This window comes from Nelusetta ayraudi, unplaced genomic scaffold, assembly GCF_046127955.1.
Source record: "Nelusetta ayraudi isolate G7.1 ecotype Tasmania unplaced genomic scaffold, CSIRO-AGI_Nayr_v1 ptg000088l, whole genome shotgun sequence".
Classification (NCBI taxonomy): Eukaryota; Metazoa; Chordata; class Actinopteri; order Tetraodontiformes; family Monacanthidae; genus Nelusetta; species Nelusetta ayraudi.
This window is the reverse complement of record NW_027466138.1, coordinates 513,321-534,247: the sequence shown is the minus strand read 5'-3', so window position 1 is coordinate 534,247 and position 20,927 is coordinate 513,321. Positions and strand designations below refer to the sequence as shown.

General features: G+C 43.5%; 1 protein-coding gene across 2 annotated transcripts; it reads right to left on the bottom strand.

Moving 5' to 3' along the window:
• Window positions 1–635: 635 nt before the first annotated feature.
• Window positions 636–19,995, bottom strand: LOC142901448 (paired box protein Pax-7-like). 2 transcript variants are annotated; one of them, XM_076045963.1, is made up of 8 exons: window positions 19,602–19,995; window positions 18,036–18,271; window positions 17,426–17,570; window positions 17,191–17,322; window positions 5,839–6,038; window positions 4,588–4,753; window positions 3,958–4,157; window positions 636–986 (listed from the first exon to the last, which is right to left on the bottom strand). In XM_076045963.1, the coding sequence occupies exons 1-8, from the start codon at window positions 19,684–19,686 to the stop codon at window positions 702–704; spliced, it is 1,449 nt and encodes a 482-aa protein (XP_075902078.1). In that variant the 5' UTR covers window positions 19,687–19,995; the 3' UTR covers window positions 636–701. The 2 variants fall into 2 exon arrangements, with proteins under 2 accessions (XP_075902078.1, XP_075902079.1); XM_076045964.1 differs by having other exon boundaries at window positions 17,441–17,570.
• Window positions 19,996–20,927: the final 932 nt, after the last annotated feature.

Below are 20,927 nucleotides of genomic sequence, written 5' to 3'. Positions count from 1 at the left end.
GAGCCCAGTCATACTTAAACAAACTGTTTGGATGTAACATTTAGTTGCAGTTCAGCAGCAATGTTACTCACGCTGAGGTCAAAAAGTTGAAGTAATGTCAAGATTTGGTTTATTGTTTACTTTGGAGACTTCACCAAACAGCAACAGCTGGGGCCAGTGGTTGTTAGAGTGTGAAGGGATGTGGACTGGAACTGGAATCGATCCTGCCTGACTTCAGGTGCAGCAATTCAAACATGACTGAATGTTGAATCTTGAGCCCACTGGATGCAACTAAGGAGCGTGAACCAGTCAGCGATCCAACCGCAATCCATCATCAATGTTTATTAACATTAGGCGTTAGGTACATTGAGTTGGCTCGGCAAGTCACGTAGGTTGTGAAGCCTCCAAAGACTCCAATGCACATGTGCACAGCTTGATGCAGCTTTAGTTTGCATTGCAAAGGCAGTCACAATACCTCGTCATGGCATTGAGATGGTCATGGCTAACTAAAAACACAAATTGCAACCACTCATACCCTCACACACATAATAAATAGTGTCTCATACACGTCGCGAAAGTGGATATACAGTACATGTTGGAATTTTGACCCCCCAAAAAATTAAAAACAATGTTATAAAAGGAAAGTCTTAATTAATGACACTTTATTTGCCCCCACAGCCATACTAACAACAGCAATATTGTGGACTCCACTAGGCAGATATTCATTGATTCGACTTACTTTGGCCATACTGACTGTACTGATATCCAGCAGCAGCCACAGCAGAGTCAATGTTGTAGCCAGTGGTGCTGTATGTTGGTGGGCAGTAGGACTGAGAGGACGGAAAGCTATTCACTGTCTTTGCAGTGGACTCGGCTGAGCGCTGGCTGCAGCTCGCTGAAATGCTGTTGGATGGCGATGAATCCAAGGTGCTGTGCAGCGGAGAGATGGAGAAGTCGTGCTGAGGCTGCGTGGAAATAGTGCTGGAGTTACTGAGGATGCTCATCACCTGCAAGTATAGGAGAGAAGAGGATGAGCTCCTCTATTTTATATCCACTCATCATTGTTTCTGTAATTCAGAAGTATTTATCAAACTAATTCTTAGAAAGACGCTTTTGTTTGGGCCGCCTAATAGCCGGCGGGCCGCCTATTGACCACCGCTGGTGTGGGCGGTTGCATAAACCATCACCGCAGTGTGAATTGCACAAAATAAACACAGCTAACGTTAGCAGGAGGTCCGGCTTGACGACCTGACGGGTGGGCGGAAGGGACAGCAGGCTCGACGGATCGAGGTGTGATAATTTTTTTTTAAAGTGCATTATGAATTGTATTTAATCCCATCGCAATGAACGTGTCCATGCTGACACACCCCAGTATCACACAGAAATTGAGAATTTTTTTTTCACCATTTTTCTAAGGGGAATATGAAAATGCAGCTGTTGAAAAAGTAGAAAGCACGGAGCATAAGGTTTAATAACTATGCTGATGATGTTAATATGTGTTAAGTGTATACAAATATTAAATTCCAAACGTGTGAAAAAAAAAAAAAACCCTCATGTTTGAACTTTATTTCTTGACCCTCCACTCAGCTACATATTTATTGAACCTTTTTTCTTTTCTTTTCTTTTTTTCAAATAACAAAGAAAAGTGTGAATGGTTTCAGGTGAACAGCAGCAGAGCTGAAGGTTACGGCTGTTTACATTCTGCAGCGACTTTGCTCCAGCAGTTAATCCAAACCACATAAAGGGGCTTATAGGTTTTACACCCACTCAGTTAGACAGCAGTCAGAGCAGCAGTTCGCTCCCACTTAGGAAGCAGAGCGCAGTCCAAGTGACAATACCACCGTTTCCCCCTCTCCCCCCCCCCAGATTCTACATTCACCCTGACACACAGTCCTAATTGACTGTGTTTTTTTTGTCCTATACTGTCATGTAATACCACTTGCCAGAAAGCATTATACCTCCACATTCTTCTGCACTATTGTGCAGTGTGCAGTCATCTTATTATTATCTTCTGACATGTGAGATTTAACCCAGCCGTTTAATAACATGCTCGGGCTTAGCGCTGCTCATTTACACAGCGGCTAAGGCAGGGAGAAAAAAAAACAGGCACTACACGTATTTGACAATCAGGTGACGACAGGAGTGCAGGGACAGGAATGGGCTTGTGGAGCTTTAATGTGTGTTTTTAAAGAGACAAGAGGGGCTGAGATCCCCTTTGCTTCTTCAATAGATTCACGCTTTTCCCATAGTCCCCATTTTTTCCCCTCATTTTACTGAGTGTAAATGGAAATGTATGCGGAAGCGGTGTGCGCCGCGCTTGTGTGTGTGTGTGTGTGTGTGTGTGTGTGTGCGTGTGTGTGTTAGGGTGTGGGGGGGCATCTCCTTATCTCAGGCCGACAGTTGTCAGGAATCCTGAGCAGAGGCCTGAGTTAGCGAGCAGGCAGGCAGGCCTGGGGATATGGATCAAAGAGACAGAGCTGCAGTACCAAAGCAGCTTGATCCCCCAACACGAAACCCACTCCATTCTATCTTTACTCTCTGCCCTCTCTCTTTCCTCCCCCCGCCCCTCCCTCTCCATAAAATCATATAGCCAGCCTGTGAGCTCCACCATTCCACAGCGAGCAGCAACATCTTCCTCTCACAACAAACATGAAAAGGAAAAGCGATTGCAATGGGAAGAACGTCTTCTTTTTCCTGATGAAGGAATGGTTTCTTATTTAGGTCAGTGAGTTCTCTGACCAGAGAGAGAGAAGTCCTAAAGGCAAAACTCTGCAGGCTTCTCAACAGGAGAGCTCCACTGATTTCAGAACAAGCGTATGGGAATTTGTCAACAAAGACACAGTTGAAATAAGTGCACATTTTGACTGAAGCGCAAACCTGTATTTTATCTGGCTGTCATTAAGACTTACAAGCGGCTGCATTCTCTACCCTCATAAAAGCCGGCCTCTAATCCATTCACATTCAAGCCATGAGGAGTAGGTGATGAGATGGCTCCACTGAATTACATTCCAAATGCAATAAAGCTCTTTGAAATTGAATCATTGCCTGTCAGACAGACAACCTCTGCTCTTGCAGCCATTTGAAGTGGGATCCTACAATATGCTCTCCACATTGTTATCTCATGGAAATGCTTGTGAAGATGATGATGAAAGCAACGGCCGTTAATCAATAATGGGAAGCTTCAGCCTGGACTGGCAGAGAGGGACGGAGAGAAAATCACCAGCACCGGCTTTGACTGTGACTCCGCCACAGGAAGAAATAACACTGCAATCAAATTCTGATTGAATTCATCTTGTATGGAATATCATTCACATTCCACTCATGTTGTAGTGCTCAGAACTGACCACAGTAACACACTTGCCTCAAAATCAACACTCTTTTGTCTTGATCCCATTTTCAAAAACCAGGCAAGTTGGTCCCAGTGCAATATTAAAATTACAGTGTGTAAAATTTGGCTAGATTTATGATTTTTAAAATGTTAAAAGCTGATATATAAATATATATATTTATATATATATCAAGGGTCTTGCTCCCAGTTAGCCACCATCTTACCATCTTCCACCACCATATCTCTATGGAAGCCTGGTATAAACACAACACCACCCAGGTGACCTTCGGAGGGAGACAGAAGCTTGAAAACGTGTGAAGGTATTAATACCACAGCTCAAAATAGTCATGTGCAAAAATGCTAATAATAATATGGACAATCCTGCCTGCCTGACAACGCATTTGGTATTAAGGGTGACTGCCTTCATATAAACCAAGGAAAAAGAAAGTGGGCAAGGTATGGGTGCCACGGTAGCTCACTGGCAAGCTCAGGAGGGGGAGGGGGAGTGAAAGACGCTGCAGTACAAAATGTAACCACTTGATGTCGCTGTTTTTCTTCTTCAAAATGTCCAAATATTACACATGTAACCTTTCAGTTAATTGTCACCTTTAATATTGGTCTGCTCATGTATGTCGTGCAGAAGGTCTTACCTGGCTGCAGAGTCCGTTGCTAACGTGACCGACGTGGTTGCTTGGTGCCGCGGAACTGATAAAGGAGTCCGAGTAGCTGGAGAAGCCATGGCGGTTGGATGCCACGCCGTAGGTGGAGCTGCTCTCAGGGTTGGATAAACCACCTTGGTGCACAGTGGACGGAGGCAGCGGCTGGGGACGATGAAGCGTACCAACACCATCTACAGAGGACACCACACAACAGTCCAGAGTAGTTTTAGAAGGACTTCTGCACTACATAAACAATAACACGTAGAATGAGTGAATGCACTGGTCATACTGGCAGAACTATATGTCACACTTTAGTTATGTTGTCAAACATAAAGGGAGTTCAAATAACAAAAGGTTCCATTTTTATTATTGTCTGTTGCATTGCATTCATTTTGCTTGTGTGGCCCAAACAAGTTTTTGCATTGATAGCTCCATGGAACCCAGCATACCTAAAACCATCAACCTGACACAATGATAAGAGGGTCTCTATGGTGGCTCACGGGGGCAAAGACAGTGCAAAGACAGTGGTGTCAAGAGTCGTGCTTTTAAAAGCAGTGTGATTCATGATAATATCACATGTACTGCAATGCTTGTTGAGAGCACACTGGTTTGTGTCCTTACCTTGTGGCAAAGCATTGGCTGGGTAAGTGGACTCTGACAGCTGGTATGTTGACAGAGTGGGTATCCCAGTCGGAGGAATCCCACCAGGTAACAGGTGATTAAATGCTGTTAGCTGACTGGCTCCAGCCTGTTTTCGCCACCTGGCTCTTCGATTGCTGAACCACACCTAAAACAACAAGAACACGTACACCGAGACCTTCAGTGCAAATGTGACTTGTTCTTTTGTTTTTGATTTGCTTTTATTTTGTTAAAGAGTATCTATTGAAGTCCATGCAACTCATACACAACACCAGAACCACACAAACAGGCTCTCTGCTTTCATTCCAAATAACTCCAACAAATAAATAACTCAAACTGAAGGTTGTTTAATACACAAACATTTAACTTTAGCCGTATATTACACCCTGAAAGATCATTATTTTACAATTGTTGGAATTTTTTGGCAAAGCCTGCTTGATCCCTGGTGAGTGCAGTGCGATACTAAGTATATGAGGAGGCAGCGACTGCCTTCAGGCAACTGCAAAGCACAACACCGGAGAGTGTGGACTGGACTGGACCTGATCCTACAGGGGCTGGAACCTAATCACCCACTATGTTGATGTCACAAGCATACCCCTGCGCCTCGGGCCATTAAAAATAAGAGCATCATTACAGTGGGTCATGTGGTATTTGAGTGTTTTCCATGGTCTTGACTCTTGTGTTCTCATCGTCCACATCACTGCAGCCGCTGCTCCCAGTCTGTCACTCTTCCACTCTATTCAGCCACCACTTGTGAATAAGACCTGGAGATACTGATAGTCCTGTACTTGAGATAAGACTTCCCTCCCAACCCGGAGTGGGCAAACCATGACCATGGCCTCAGATTTGGAGGCGCTAATCCCCATTCCAGCAGCTTCACTCCCACTCTCAAGAGCTGCAAACTGCTCAAGTGAGAGCTGTGCATGATGAGGCCATCAGGACAACATCGTCCGCATACAGCAGGTATGGGATCTTCAGCTCATGGAAGCGTACCCCACTCTCTGTAATTCTGTCCATATAATCTGTGAACAGAACTGGTGGCAAAGGGCATTCCTGGAGGAGGCCGACGTCAACCTGAAACATCAGAGCCGCTGCCGTCCGATGCGTACCACAGTCACACTCCATCATCTTCTGATTGTTCCAATGGTTATTTACAGGTCAGTGAACGTACGGACAGAGTTTGCAAAGGTGGGATGACACTCGGGAGGTTCTGACAGACGGTCCGTGTGTTACCTGCACTCTGGCCTCAGTCAGCTTAGACCTCTGTGCCAGTTCTTCGCGGGTGTAGATGTCAGGGTAGTGTGTTCGCTCAAACACTTTCTCCAACTCCTCCAGCTGTTCTGCTGTGAATGTGGTGCGACTCCTGCGCTGCTTCCTTTTCAGGGGGAGATCCGGCTCTGATTCCACGTCCGATACTTCATCCATGCGAGTGCCTGAACAAAAGTAGAAACACAAAGACAGATGAGAGAAGGTCAGCTCATTGGAAAATAGTGTGAAGATAAAGTGAAGAATATATTGTCCAATACAATGTTGCAGTAAAACGTTTCAGTCCCAATCAATCGACTTTGTTTCAAACATTTAGCACTTTTTAACTGTTACCATGTTAACAGTTTTTCACCAAGAGTTTGGAAAGGGGGCGCTGATGAGCTCATCGTGTTCATCGTAGTGCCATTCATTGCTTTTTCCCCATAAAAAGAACGCAGTGTGGGTGTGTGTCTACAGTTGACTGACTGGACTTTTAATATCGTGTCTAAGCACAAAATTGGGCCCATTAAAAGTGTTTCAAAACAAAACTCAGTGGTAGCATGCGGCAGCGCCACCTTGCATGCGATGTACGACTGTCGCTGGATTCTATGTGGCTAACATCGGTCTGTGTGACGAAGCCTGGTCTAGTCAGATTCCTCAGCTCAAAGCAGCAACACAGCATCAAGGCCTAAACTTCACACTTGACAACATTCAACGAAAACAAACAGGAAGTGCTCAAACTTTCATACTGAAGGTTGCTTCCATGTATGATTAATGAGCCTCCTTCCAGCACACATCTCACCCACTAACCATGCGCCAAAACTCATCCAGTTTGCCACACAGGTCCAAACAAACATAAGTAATGAGGCCACTAGGCTCTAGAGCGCCACCTAGCTGAGCAGGAAGACCATATGGCGACAAATCATTTCTCTGTCTGGTTTGTCTGGTGGAAAGGCGAGATGGGGCGGCAGTACGGAGTTCTGCTTCAACGCTGCTCGCAGCTTTATTGTGTTTTTGTTTTTCTTATGAAAGCCACATTGCTGTCAAGAATGGCAGCACAATAAGGACTCCTTGAATAGAGAAGAATCGTGTTTTTAGGCCAGTGTATCAGGACAGTCAGCTCCTCTCCAGCTGATAATGGAAAACAAGATTATGGTAATGAGACAGACATGGAGAGCCGATAGAGAGGCTCAAGCTGGACTTGCTCTTTGTCTCCATCAGATCCCCCAGTTGGCATGCTAGCTCTTATCGTGGGCACGGGCCACAGTGCAGCGCTCACTGTTTATCTGTGTCACAAAGAGGAGCAGACAAAATCAGTGCGCAGAACATATCAGCCCGAGAAATAGAGATAGAAATATTTTTGATGAATAAAATTTATTTTTATTTTTATTTATCAATACACAAAACTGGGCTAACAAACATGCACATCTACTGCAATACCTTCATTTAATTCATATTAATTATAAAGTACACATAGCATTCAGTTTCTTTAGATGCCATCAGTCTTGGTGAAGGTGCTGATTTCCCCTCCTCCTGGCTGGTATATGTCCCGCTGGTCAGATACAATAATTTTCTTATTACAGCAACTCGCTCAATTAATCCAATGCTGTTTGTGTAAAAATATCCAACTTTCTAAAACTAACTTATCCTTTGGCACGTCCCAATGAGTGCTACTAAGGCTCCTGTCTGAACTGGCCGGTTGTGTGTCACGGCCACTTGTCTCTCCACTTAATCTTTTCTTCCTCCTTCAACTCTTTAAGTCAAACTGTTGTTGAATATATTCAAAATAACTCTGAATTAACAATGGAATAATTTTAATTTAATCGTAAATAAAAAAAAATATATATATTTTTTTTTTATCCAGTGCAGTATTGCAATCTATTCTATTCTATACTGGTTGTCATGTCCATCATAGCCAGCCTGGTCATCAGCATGGCGGCTGGTAGAAGATCCAGCAGACCACTGCCAGAGTCTAGTTAGACCAGAGTCTCACACACTCTCAATTTCCACCAATACTGACAAGTTTGTCAAACTGCTTGGTCATCAGGGAGGTGAGAGGAACGCGTGTGAAGTCCTCGGACCAGGGCCGTTACACAGGAGGCCCAGAACTGCCTGCCCACTGGTCCACTCCCACCACTTCCTCTCAGCACATCCCAAGGTGCTCGCTGTTTCTGCTCCGCTGCCACATGGACAAAGAAGGTTGCAGCTCAACAACAGAGGCCCTCAAGATGTTTGAGGCCTTTTGGGAACAATGGGGCAACGCCTCAGGGGGCAAATGGCCGTAAAGGCACACAAGCAGCTTTTTAGAAATCAGAGAAAAGCGGCCACACTATGCTTCACATTCAGCCAAATAAAAGACAATTACGTAGTTCCAATGGAGATAGTCAATTATGACTTGATCGATTTGGCACAGCAACTGCTCTGTGTCAGTCTTTTTAAAGGAGTCTCAGGGTCTCAGATCCAAGTATTTGCCGTTTCCCCCTCAAACACCGGTGCAAACTCCATTTTCTGTAATATCAGGATTTATTATTTTCTTCCTATCACCATCTGCTCTAGAAATGCAAAATGAAATGAACAATGTATATAATAAATATAAACTCAGCAGAAAACCAACTGAGTGCAGGACCAGAAGCAGTGTCTTCAATTACAGACAGAAGAAGAAAAAATGCACAGCTCCTCTCCATTGAAGTGACAAATTCTATGGTTTTTATTGTTGATTCTTTTAAACCCATCAGTGTAAGAGGATGAATTAATTTGTATCATACCGCAACAGATCAATAAAAATTCAATTGTACAAATTCATATTCTCTTTTTATCTTTTTAATTCTCCTCTTTCATTTGTGTTATTTTGCATTTTGTCTCCTCTGCATTTTCCATTTTTCATTGTGAGCCAGCGGCTGTGATGCCTCACTTCTCTCCAACTGAAGAGCTCCTGTCATATTTCCACAAGCAAATCTTTTCATCATGGCCATCTAATTACTGATTGTTGTGTGCTTACTAAAAGCAAAAACCTCTCATTTCATAAAATACATCATTATTTTTCAATTTTCACCAAATGCCTGTATTAAATTTATTCTGTTTAAATAAAAACAACCTCTCGGTTGCAAATAAAATGTTTTGCTCAGCTGAGTCTTCATAACACACATTGTTGCATCAGTCAAAGCTTCATTAGAGAGATTATGATTCGTTCCTTTGAACTGCTCTTTTTTTTTCAGCAATTTCAACGATCAACGGCCCTGAAATTATGGGTCTGAAAACTCAACTCGCTGAGACCACAGCCAGAATTCTCAAAAAGCATTCAGTGAATACAAAAGAGTGTAAACTGTAATCTCCCAGTTGGCCTCAATTCAAGCCAAGTGGGCAAAACTGAAGTGAAGCTGAGAGCAAAGCAGCGGCAGCGGCTGCTGCTGCTGCTGCTGCTCCTGCTGCTGCTGCTGCTGCTGCTGCTGTTGCCTAACCTGCTGCTGCCTAACCTGCTGCTGCTGCCTAACCTGCTGCCTAACCTGCTGCTGCTGCTGCTGCTGTTGCCTAACCTGCTGCTGCCTAACCTGCTGCTGCTGCTGCCTAACCTGCTGCTGCTGCTGCTGCTGCTGCTGCTGCTGCTGCCTAACCTGCTGCTGCTGCCTCTCAACACTCTCTTTGGCACAGCCACCATTATTCCTCACTTTGTTCCAAGACAGCCTGACACAGATTTGTTTCATTTATTGTTTTCCCTCCCAACAAATGTAAATGTGAAGTCTGAATTAACGTCTCGTCAGCTGCAACGTCGGCACTTTGGGAAACAATGAGCGAAACAATCCGGCCAGCAGAGAGACAAACTCCTCAAACTCCCAGAGTGAGAAACAACCTCACAGCTTTAGATCGAGGTGGGCAAACTGTGGCTCGGGGACCATATGCGGCCCGTTAAGCTTTTTTAATGCGGCCTGCTGAACTTGAAGAAATGCTATTAGCAGTCAGTCATCAAACAGCTGTATTTCCTCCAATCTATCCCAGAGTCATTTCAATAAAGACCCCAGCTGTGTTTCCATGACACCGGTGCAAAACCTAAACAGAGGAAACACTTTTTCACATTGACCCGTCAGCGGACGTGACGTACGGGGTCACATAACCAATTCACCGATCACTGAAAATGGCGCGTTATGATTGGACGGAGGAAGAGACGGAATATTTTCTCCAAGTCATCAAAGCGAAAAAAAAATCTAACAAGCACTCTGGACAGCAAACAAAAGCAAATGTAATTCTCCTCAAATCTCAGAACGACAGATGATGATCTTCACACCATGCAATGGAAACACCTGCAGATCACAACTGTATAATATCACTTTTATTTTTTGGGAAAAGTGCCCTGGAAACGCAGCTGCTGGTTTCGGTGCAACTTTGCTGTGGTTGATCTTTAACTGAATGAACCCAAACCCGCCAGAGTCTCTTTGTGGAGGGAAATCCTTGCAGCCTGAGAGCAGCAGTCACAGTGAGAGCTGTGTGGCAGCGCACTGGCAAACACTAGCGGTGAACTCAATCCAGCCCACACAGGCGCTCACTGCATCAGGTATTATGTCTTAGCCAACTGCTATTAATGCAAAAGTCTTTATCTGCTTCTCTTCTCCCCGCCACTTCCTCCCCAGACGATGCTGCGTGTATCTTTATTATGAAGATTAAGAAATGTGCCAAAAACAAAAAATGCTGTCAGTAGGAACACAATAAGAGATTAATGTAGTAAATATAAAAATAAGAAACCCTTTCAAGTTATTCTCAGCACAACAATGTTCCAAGTGGACAGCCGCAGGCTTAAATTGGAGCCACAGTTTAGTTTTTTTCTTCAGAAAGAGGGGAGAATAATCTGTCTTTGAAAGAAAGTAGATTAGCAAAGAGTGAGGAGAAAGCAGGAGTACCTGCATGTGTTCGTTCTCTTTACACACTCTGCACTCTAGTGTGTTTTTCACGGGGAGGTGACAGCGTGGTGCACTGCATACCTGCCGCCTCACTGCTGCAGTTCTCACAGGCAGCAGTGAGAAGTGCAGCGAGTGGCAGTGAAAAGCACAAACACCTCTGCAGGTTCATGTCTGCAGTCACAGTGAGGCAGCCTGAGCAAAGCACAGTGCACTCACATGAGAAACAACATTCATGTGTCCTGAAGTAAGACACCTGGAAACTGGACTAGTTTCCACTGGAAAACTGGACCTGCTTTCATCTGCAGGGTCACTAAAGGTCAACAGATACAGGTACTACCCAGAAAATGAGAATATCCTGAAAAGGTTGTTGTATTTCTGCAATTCAACTTAAAAGGTGAATTTGACAGATTATATAAAGGAATAATATGCTAATCAATATATTTCAAGCTTTTATTTCTTGATATTATTTATTATTATTTCTTGCAGCTTAAAAAAAACCCTCAAATTTTATAATAATTTTCTGAGTTTGTGGGTTTGTGTTTTTAATAAGCTGAAAATCTTAATCAGCAAAGTTACAACAAGGAACTGCTTGAGATGTCAATTTGTGTGGAATGGCTCAATAGAATGTGTTGCTTTCATCTTTTATGTTAAACTGCCAAAATAAATCAACTTTTACTGGATATTCTAGTTTTTCGGGTAGTACCTGTACATCCCATCTTGCACGGAACGGAGCTCAAAGAAGTGACTGGTGGCTGTAACTGTGTTGTTGGCAAAGATCACATTGCAAGTTTCTGCTTCCTATTTCTGCTTTGGAATGCACGGATGAAACGAGAACAATTAATACGTTTTGGCGGCAAACAACACATTTTATTCTATCCATCTTGTGCTCTTGGAAAGTAGGTCACCATTGAGTCAGACTGTAAATAACTGCGTGATTCAAGTCCATATCTTCCTATTGAGATCCGGCGCACAGAAAAAAAAACTCTGCAACTGGGCAACTTTTTCTTAGACAGGTGGGATGAGTTGAGTTCAGGATGCACGACACAGGCATCAAAGAGCCTCCCATGCACCAAGTCCACTGCTAATCCACTGCAGCATGGTTCTAATGTTCACAGCAGAAAACAGTGACCAGGTGGGAACCTCCTATCGCCCCCTTTGGGCAGGTGAGGGCAGTGATGAACAGCAGCGACAGCAGCGACAGCAAACAGCAAGCATCATATCTTCATCTCACTGCAGCAGACTTCCTTCACTGACAGCGAAGCAAATGCAGTGACATAGTGTTCCATACACACATCCTCCTACGCATGCTTTAATATGAAGATATAGATTTTTTTTTTACAAGACAGCAAAGCACAGCGGCCACGCCTCTCTGTTGACTAACTGTCCAATCACGCTTTCACTTTTGGCTTTGCATTAATGACGTTCTGATATTTTCTATTTTCACAACTATTGCATGTGGCAATTTGTATTTTAAATGTCAAACCTGCTTGGACAGGACGGCATTGTGAAGACTGTTTTGGTCTATGTTGAAATGATTTGAATGATTTTGCTTTTTCCTCGATACGTCGCAAATAAATACGTACAAATACACATTACACACACACTTTTTAAATTTGCCCACTCGTCACTGCATTCGCCAACGGTTCCGTCAGTGAAATCCTGGGTCCACCTTGTTGAAAAGGACAGTAATGTTTTTGAATTGCTACTGCAGTACACCGAGAAAACCTACAGGCGGCGTCTCAGTCTTCCCCTCATGGACGTCCTGGTCGGGGGGGGGTGGGGGGCGTGGGGGGTGTCCAGGTTCCTCTGCAGGCCGCGAGGAGGAGACCTGAGGTTTCCCCCACGAGCTGCTGGAGGCACGGCTGCTGCACACTCACACTCTCCTCTCAGCGTTGGAGTTGCGATCAGCTTGTCTGCTTCCATCACGTCAGTGTGCAGGAGTCTATTCAGTCCATTCAGGGCCATTCAAGCATCTGCCTGAAGGCCACAATGAGCGGCCGCCGCGCCGCTTCAACCGCTGCAGGCGGCGGCGCGGCCGCGGCTGCCGCGACGCCGCGCAGGAGGCTTTCAGCTTCTCTCCTTCACAAATGTGGAGCAACAACAACAAAGATTCTCCATCAACCGTGTGTCACCGCAGCAGCTGAAGATCAGTGCAGTGATTTTACACACAAGACTTCCTGCTTCACAGCAGCACAGCAGCACAACACCTGTGTGCTGCTGCTTTTTTTAGAGACATCACAATTACATTTTATTTTATATGCAATTGAAGGGCCATCCTACACACACACACACACACACACACACACACACACACACACACAAAAAAAATAAAATTCCATAGCTGGTCAATAGTGCTATCACCATTGCTACAAAAAAACAAATAATGATGATGATGATGATGATGATGATGATAATGATGATGACGATGACGATGACGATGATGATGATGATGAAGCAGCTTTTAAAGCTTCACCATTCAATTTTACAGGAATTGACCAACACAATTACACGACTTGCTGCTGTGATAAACAAGGAGATTTCACACATACGTCATGCATGCATCATGTATGAAAAATATATATGCATGAAATATATATAAATATATACAAAGAGAAAATCAATCACTCAGCAGAATAATTTGACTGGAGGAAAATGATTTTGTATTTTGTCTGCAACTCTCACTAAGAAACCAAAGGAAACATTCAGCTTTAAAATAAATGTATATTATTTTTTATTTTTTTTTAAATAATAAGTTATTATTCACTCTAAAATATGTGAGTGCACGGTCCATTAAAAGCATTTATAGGTCATTTCTTCTTGAAACTGAAACTTAAAAAATGATCTTAATTATACTATTACATATGTTACAAATATATGTGTATGATATGTACATTTTAAAGACAAATATTACATGAGATAAAAGAGTGTAAATTCTCTTTTGATGTTGACAGAACTCGGTGAGGAACTCATTCATTCATTCATTCATTCATTCATTCATTCACTCGATTACTGCTGCCTCCGTGCTGCGCTGCGCTGCGCTGTCTAACGTCTCCACATGTCGCTCTGCGTCTTTGTCGCCGCTGTTTTCTCAGCAAATGGGGCCTAATAATGTCCCGCGAAAAAAAGATCCTGACGGCCCTCAACCCCAATTTGCATGTTTTCTTTTGTGCGCCGCTGCTCTTTTGTGCGCTCAACAGCTTCCCGACGGGTTGCCAGACAAGATTCCTCACATTTGTCAGCGGCAGAGAAAGGAGGAATTAGGGGAATCGCTGCGGAAAGTCTCCATGACGGAGAAAAGAGCCGCGGCTCCCTCGCTGCCTCACAGGCCTCCGCAGCTCAGCCGCTATCACAGCAGTTAGCGGAGCTGATTAGTAGCAGAGTGAGACCTGATTATTATTACCAGATCATAGTGTTACACCTCAGTATTAATGCTATTAGACCATAGCATTACACATTATTATTATTATTATTATTATTATTATTATTATTATTATTATTATTATTAGACCGCAATATTAGACTTTCTACCAGTAATTAACAGGTCAGCCATGAGGGGGGAAAAAAGCAACTAAAAATGTGAATGAGGTGTTGCAGATGCCGCAGCAGTGGCGTTTGTTATCTGCTTATTACAAAGACTGATTTTAATAGAGCTTGAAAAATAAGGCCTCAGACTCAGCCTCAACAGCGACTCTGTTGTGGTGAGGAAAGAAATGAGAAACAATTCGGAAATGTTGACAATTTATGCTTTATATTTATTTGTGTACATTTTAATATTTGACTTTATCGTGAATAATAAACAAGAAATCCAACAGCCTACCAAAATATCAGCTGCCAAAATATCATCTGCCAAAATATGATCTTTTTATGAAATTTTAAAGTATTGAATTAAATGTCTTAGCAATTCAATCACATGTTTATTTTTATTTTTTTTTAGACATGATTCACTTGTGTATGTGAGCTAAACATTTTGTCATCAAACTAAATATGACTAGGAATATAAATAAAGCCTGATGTCACACGAACTGCTCAGGTGACAAGAACATAAATTCCACACTTTGCTTTGATGTCTTTGCTACTTGGCTGATTTGTTTTGCTTTGATTTCCTTTAAAACTGCAACGGTGAATTTCCCACAGCGATCATGATATTATTTTCTCCTGCTTTCCCTTTCAGTATTCCGTCTGTCTGAATCCACTGCTGCTGCTGCTGCATTGAAAAACACTGTTTCACTTTATTTTCGATCAGAATTTGAATTTGAATTTGAATTTGAATTTTGAGTTTGAAAGAATTCAGTCCTGCACTGAAATTACAACAGTAATTCCTTTTTTTTTTTTCATTTGAACAATAAACATCAATAAATGCTGAGTTTTGAATCTGAAAACAAACAAATAAAAAAAAAAATGATTCGGTGTTGAAAAAGAAGCGCAGTATCGAGCGACTGGAACAAATTGCAATGGAATTTTCTTCTGCTTGTTCACACCATGAATTTCCATAATTTGTACTTAAAGGGCCAGTGTGCTGTGAATGGCCCTCAGGAGGAGAGTTTGCAGTGAGAGAAGCTCGAAGAGACGCTCATCACTTCACTCAACAACAGGAAACTGTCTTTCTGTCCTTTCAAGCAAAAACTGCCCGAATTACAATTATCCAAAAAAAAAAAAAAACTACAGCTGACAAAAATAATGATTTTTCTTCTTTTTGTTTAATAAAAAACAAAAACAATTTTTCATTCATTCAAATTGTTTCAATAATCATAATTTCATTAATTAAAAAAAATAAATCTTTACTATTTTCAGTTAAAATTTTGGACATAATTTTGAAATATATTCACTAGAGTTTTTTTGGGGGGGTAATGACAATAATAATATTGATCTACTGTGTGTAAAATTCAAATATCAAGCAGAACAACATTTTTTTTTCTTCTGGAAAAATCCCAGCAGTCGACAGTCTTGCATCTCCGACACACAGCTGCTGCTCAAAGATCCTCCTGTGAAAATCTTCCAGCCTGATGCCATAAATAGCCTCCGAAAAAAGCAATAATATGATAAGGATAAAAAAAAAATAATAATAAAATACATACTAAATAAACAACAGGAAGTGGGGGATTGGGTGGGGGGGGGGGTTAAATCCCATGAATTTGCACCGCAGGCTGCGACACCATGAGGTGAAGCTGCAGAGATGAAAGCACAAAGAAATCATCCCAAAAAAAGACTCAATTTAATCTTGCAGGAAGAAGAAGCCCTTCAACAGAGGCCTGAGAGAGAGAGAGAGAGAGAGAGACGGAGAGAGAGAGAGAGGGAGGGAGGGAGGCAGAGAGAGAGAGAGAGGGAGAGAGAGAGAGAGAGAGCGAGAGAGAGCGAGAGAGAGAGAGAGAGGCTGATGGGGATAAATGTGTCTCTTAGCTTCCTCTGAGCTATTACACCGCTGGCGGACACACACACACACACACACACACACACACACACACACTCTCTCACACACACACTGTGATTGGCGGCTGAGCAGCTCATCCAGGTGACAGTGAGACACTCCAGAGAAAAGAAAACACAATAAAAATCAAATCTCATGTTTGACCAGTAGGAGGCATCAGGTGTGGGGGGGGCGGGGGGGGGGGCAGCAGTGTGTGTGTGTGTGTGTGATTGTGTGTGTGGGTGGGTGTGTGTGTGGGTGTGGGTGTGTGTGTCTTAAGACTCCACTGCTCCAATAATGTGAAACGTCTACATTTTCTTGCAAAGACCAAAAAAAAAAAAAAAGAAAATTAAAGAGCCGGCCTTCACTGAGGCTCAGTCCCAAATTAAAAAATGCAGGAAATTCTCAAAGTGCTCAATATTAAATATCCCAGAATGTGCAAAAAAAAAAAAAACACACATTCAAATGATCTTCGCAAAAAAAAAAAAAAAAAATGTAGAGAAATATTTGAAAGTGGCTGCAGTCTTCAGATTGAACAGAAGCACAGTTTATGGATGGACTGATTCATCCTGTTTGATTCTCCTGGGCATTCTCCAGACTTTAGCACTACATTGCTGCTATAATTATACACATTTACCCAATGTGGGATTAAGAAAGGCGTTCTATTGTATTCTATTCTATTCTATTGTACCAGCACAGTGATCCTGCAGTCAGTGAGGCTCTGCTGCACATCAGCCATCAACAGTCAGCAACCAAAACGCTGCGTCATGTGACAGCCGCTGCTTCATTAATAATTCACGCACACACACACACCCCCCCACACACCCCCCACCCCCGACCCCCCACATCCTCCAGTCTGCAGGGACGGCAGTTCAAAGCAGGAAACCCCTCAGCACCAAAACGCCCATTAAGGCCCCATTTGTTTGACAAGTCGAGCTGCCAGCAGCAGCAGCGGCAGCGGCAGCAGCAGCGGCTGGTGGTGGTAGTGAGGCCCTGGTCCCCCCCCCGGTCCCCACCTGGTCCCCCTGGCCCCCCCCTGGTTCCTACCTCTGTCTCCCAGGATGCCGTCGATGCTGTGTTTGGTTTTGGTCTCTCGGTCCTCGTCCTTCTTCTGACTCTCCTCCTCCTCCTCGTCCCTCTTTCCAAATCGAGCTCTGAGCACTCGACTGATGGAGCTCACTGCCCAGGGAGCACAGCTGGCTTCAACTACTGCAACTACTACGACAATATATACATATATACAAATCTAATCTTTATAATAATGTAATGGGCTGCTGCTTACCAGAGGAGGCCTCACCTGAGGGGACGGTGCTCTGGTCACATGACCCGTCCTTCAGAAGTCTGTCCCTGATTTCCCAGCTGAACAGAGCAGGATGCTCCTTCTTATAGTCCTCGATCCTCCGCTCCAGGCCTGCACTGGCCACCTGCTGCAGGGGGAGAGGAGCAGTCAAGACCAGTCAAGAGCAGTAGAGACCAGTAGAGACCAGTCAAGACCAGTCAACGCCACTGGCATCCAGTGAAGACCACTGGCACTGGACGGTGACATTGTGTCCCCCGGTCAGCACTTCAGCAGTGCTTCTCCACTGGTGGAGTCTCATGACCCACATTTGATCTTTTTCTTCCCCATCAAGTTGCAAAGACCCAAATCAAATCCAGAAAAAATAAAAACTCCAGCCCACTTTCCATCACGTCTACTCAATAAATGATTGAAAGTATTGGAAGTATTGAATTGAATTGTGTGTCCTGCAAGATAAATGCACGTAAATTCACGTATTTAAAAAGAAATAAATTCTCTAATTTTCAATTCTTCCATTCACTCCCTTGGTAATCCACTGGGGAACCCCCCCCCCCCCTTTCCCCCTCTCCCCAACCCCCCCGACCCCCCTGCTCACCCTGGGCTTGCTCCCCCCGATGGCTCCGGGTCGGATGGATCCGGTCTCCTGGTATCTGCAGAGGATCTTGGAGACGCAGCCGTGGGAGACTCGCAGCTGGCGTGAGATGACGCAGGGCCGCACGCCGTGGTGGGCCATCTCCACGATCTTGTGCCGCACGTGATTGGGCAGCGGGCGGCCGTTGATGAAGACCCCGCCCAGCTGGTTGACCCGGCCCTGGCCCAGCGGGGTGGACACTAGTGGGCGCACAGGAGCAGCACCAGTCACTCTCTCTCTCTCTCGGTCACAAAAGTGTGAGATATACACCACAGAAAACTGTTTCACAGAAATTGTGAAAAATAAATGTATTTGTTAAATGAATCATTACCCATGCTTTATTAAATAACTCTTTCACTGGTGTTGAGTGTTTAACACACATTTCATATTTTTAAAACCATGAGCAATACTTTTAGCATCACAACATTTGGTCATAAAATACTGGGGAAAATGAACAAACTACACAACACCAGAAGGAAGAACTGCAGTTCAATGTTTCCAGAACCAGCAAGTTTTTCCTACTTAATGAATAATCTGAAATGCGAGAAAAGGAAATAATTTTCAATTTTTGAAAAAAGAAACAAGGTTTTGATTGAGTGATGCTGTATGAGGTGAAATCCATCTTTTCTGCCTGCTTCTTCGCTTGCACCCTGCTTCTAATGGCTCAGTAGTTCACACCAGCATCCTGCTTCAATATTTCAATTGTAATTCAAAGTTGGTTCAAGCGCTTCAAGTGGAAACGTCACAAACGCAGACAATGATTGCGGGGGGATTTACTGTCAATCCATCCAAACATCCACATTGCTCAGACCAATGGCTGCTGTTGTTTTTGTTGTTGTTTGTACCAGAATGTGTATTCATCATCCTTCAGCCCGACTGATTCTGCTAGTTCTGTGCTTCTAAACTGGTGGAATCTCACGACCGTCAGCATTTTATTCCTTCATCATAAAGTCGTGACCGAAATTTAATCCACAAAAATAAAAATGCAAGCCCACTTTCTGTAATATTGAGTAAATAAATGACTATTATTATTATTGAAATTATTGAATTGAATTGTTTGTCCTGCAAAATAAATTCCCCACATTTTCTTTCTTTTAAAAACATATATTTAAAAAATTCCTTTTTTTAAAATAATCTATATAATGAAGGGAGTTTGCCCTCCACGGTGGCTTTCTGATGAATGAAGTCCTCTCTGCGTTTCATGAGAACACTTACATTGAAACAAACTGAATTCACGACTGAAGTGAAGCTGCTGGATGTGAGCAGACTCAGCAGGCGACGCATTCAAACTGATGTTGATGCTACTGGATCTCCCCAAGACTGACTCAACATCTGTAGGCCTAAAATAAGAACGGACGCTCACAATTTGAAAAAGAAAAAAACATTTAAAAGGTGTATTTTTCCCTGTTTGTTTTCCTGTTGGCTGCTGCTGCTGCTGCAGCTCCAGCTCCAGCTGCTGCTGCTGCTGCTGCTGCTGCTCCAGCTCTAGCTGCTGCAGCTGCAGCTGCAGCTCCAGCTGCCGCCTCCTACCTTCCAGAGGGAAGCCGCTGCGAAGATAATTCTGTCCGGGAGTCGGCCGCATCATCCTGGCTGCTGCTCCTGACACACACGACATCCGACCGCTCAATGAAAAAGAAAAAAAATCAAAAGAGAAAAGCAAAGGGAGGCTGGACGGTACTTTGTATAAAAAAAATGTCCCTTCAGTTAAAGACAGATTGATTTCCCCCCAAAAAAAGAAAAGAAGAGTTTTTGAAAGAGTCAGTTTGGTGACGACCCTGCTGAGTTCAGGGTCGTCGGAGGAGGAGGAAGAGAAGAAGGTTGAGAACTACAGGAAGAGGAATGAAGGGCTGGTGGTGCAGTTTAACCACTCATTGCCACAACCCCAAATAATATTCACACTGTGAAGGGAAATTATTGCCCCCCCAAAAAACGGAGGAAAGTCTGTTTCACCGTCAGAAAGGAAGAAAGCAGCCGGAGCGTCGACGACTGGAGGATGGAGGTGGAGAGACAGAGTGGTGAACTGATGGAGGTGGGGAAGGGATGGGGTGGGGGGGGAGGGGGTAGCGCGAGGACCCCATAGGTTCCTGAGGCTTTTTTATTCAAATTGAAAAAGCTGAGAGAAGTTTAACCAGCCAATAGGAATGACAGCAAACACAAACAGCAGAGAGAGGGGGGGGGGAGATAGAGAGAGAGAGAGAGAGAGAGAGAGAGAGAGAGAGAGAGAGAGGGAGAGAGAGAGGGGGAGAGAGAGAGAGAGAGAGAGAGGGAGAGGGAGAGAGAGCGGGAGAGATGAAGCTTGTTTGGCCTAAATAGTGAGATGTGTGTGTGTGAAATTGAGTGGATTTTAAAGGTCCAGCAGTGAACAGCCTCAGCAGCTCAGCAGTGACTCACTGAACTGTTCACTGGAATCACCCAGCAGCGTCTGAATCATTTCTGTTTTATTCCATCTTCCAAATTATTTTGCACGTGCTAAATATAGTCAGTGGATATGCAGCCGTGCACCATGACAACAAGGTTAAATACAGTGTAGTGAAATATAATTTAACCTTGTGTTTTTGTTTTTCTTATTTTATTATTTTGAATTAACACAAATTACTCATTTTAAGTAAATTATGTGTGTAAAATTGCCAAAAAAAAACATTTAAAAAAAATAAATATGTAAACTATAATTTTCTATGAAATAGCTCCAGCTCATTACTGCTGAGTGGCTACAATTCCAGAATGAATTCAATTCATGGAATGTGATGCCTGATGGGAGATGAAGACGAGTTGACGAAGTAGGAAGGCCTGGCTAGGCCAGGCTAGGCATCTATATTTTATGATGTGAAAAGATGGGACTATGGAGAATAACTTTGT

Coding starts and splice junctions, on each gene's coding strand:
- LOC142901448 (XM_076045963.1), bottom strand. CDS start 19,686: ATGTCGTGTGTGTCAGGAGCAGCAGCCAGGATGATGCGGCCGACTCCC. Junction 18,272..19,601: donor CAGCGGCTTCCCTCTGGAAG/GTAGGAGGCGGC, acceptor TGCGCCCACTAG/TGTCCACCCCGCTGGGCCAG. Junction 17,323..17,425: donor CTCAGGTGAGGCCTCCTCTG/GTAAGCAGCAGC, acceptor CTCCCTGGGCAG/TGAGCTCCATCAGTCGAGTG.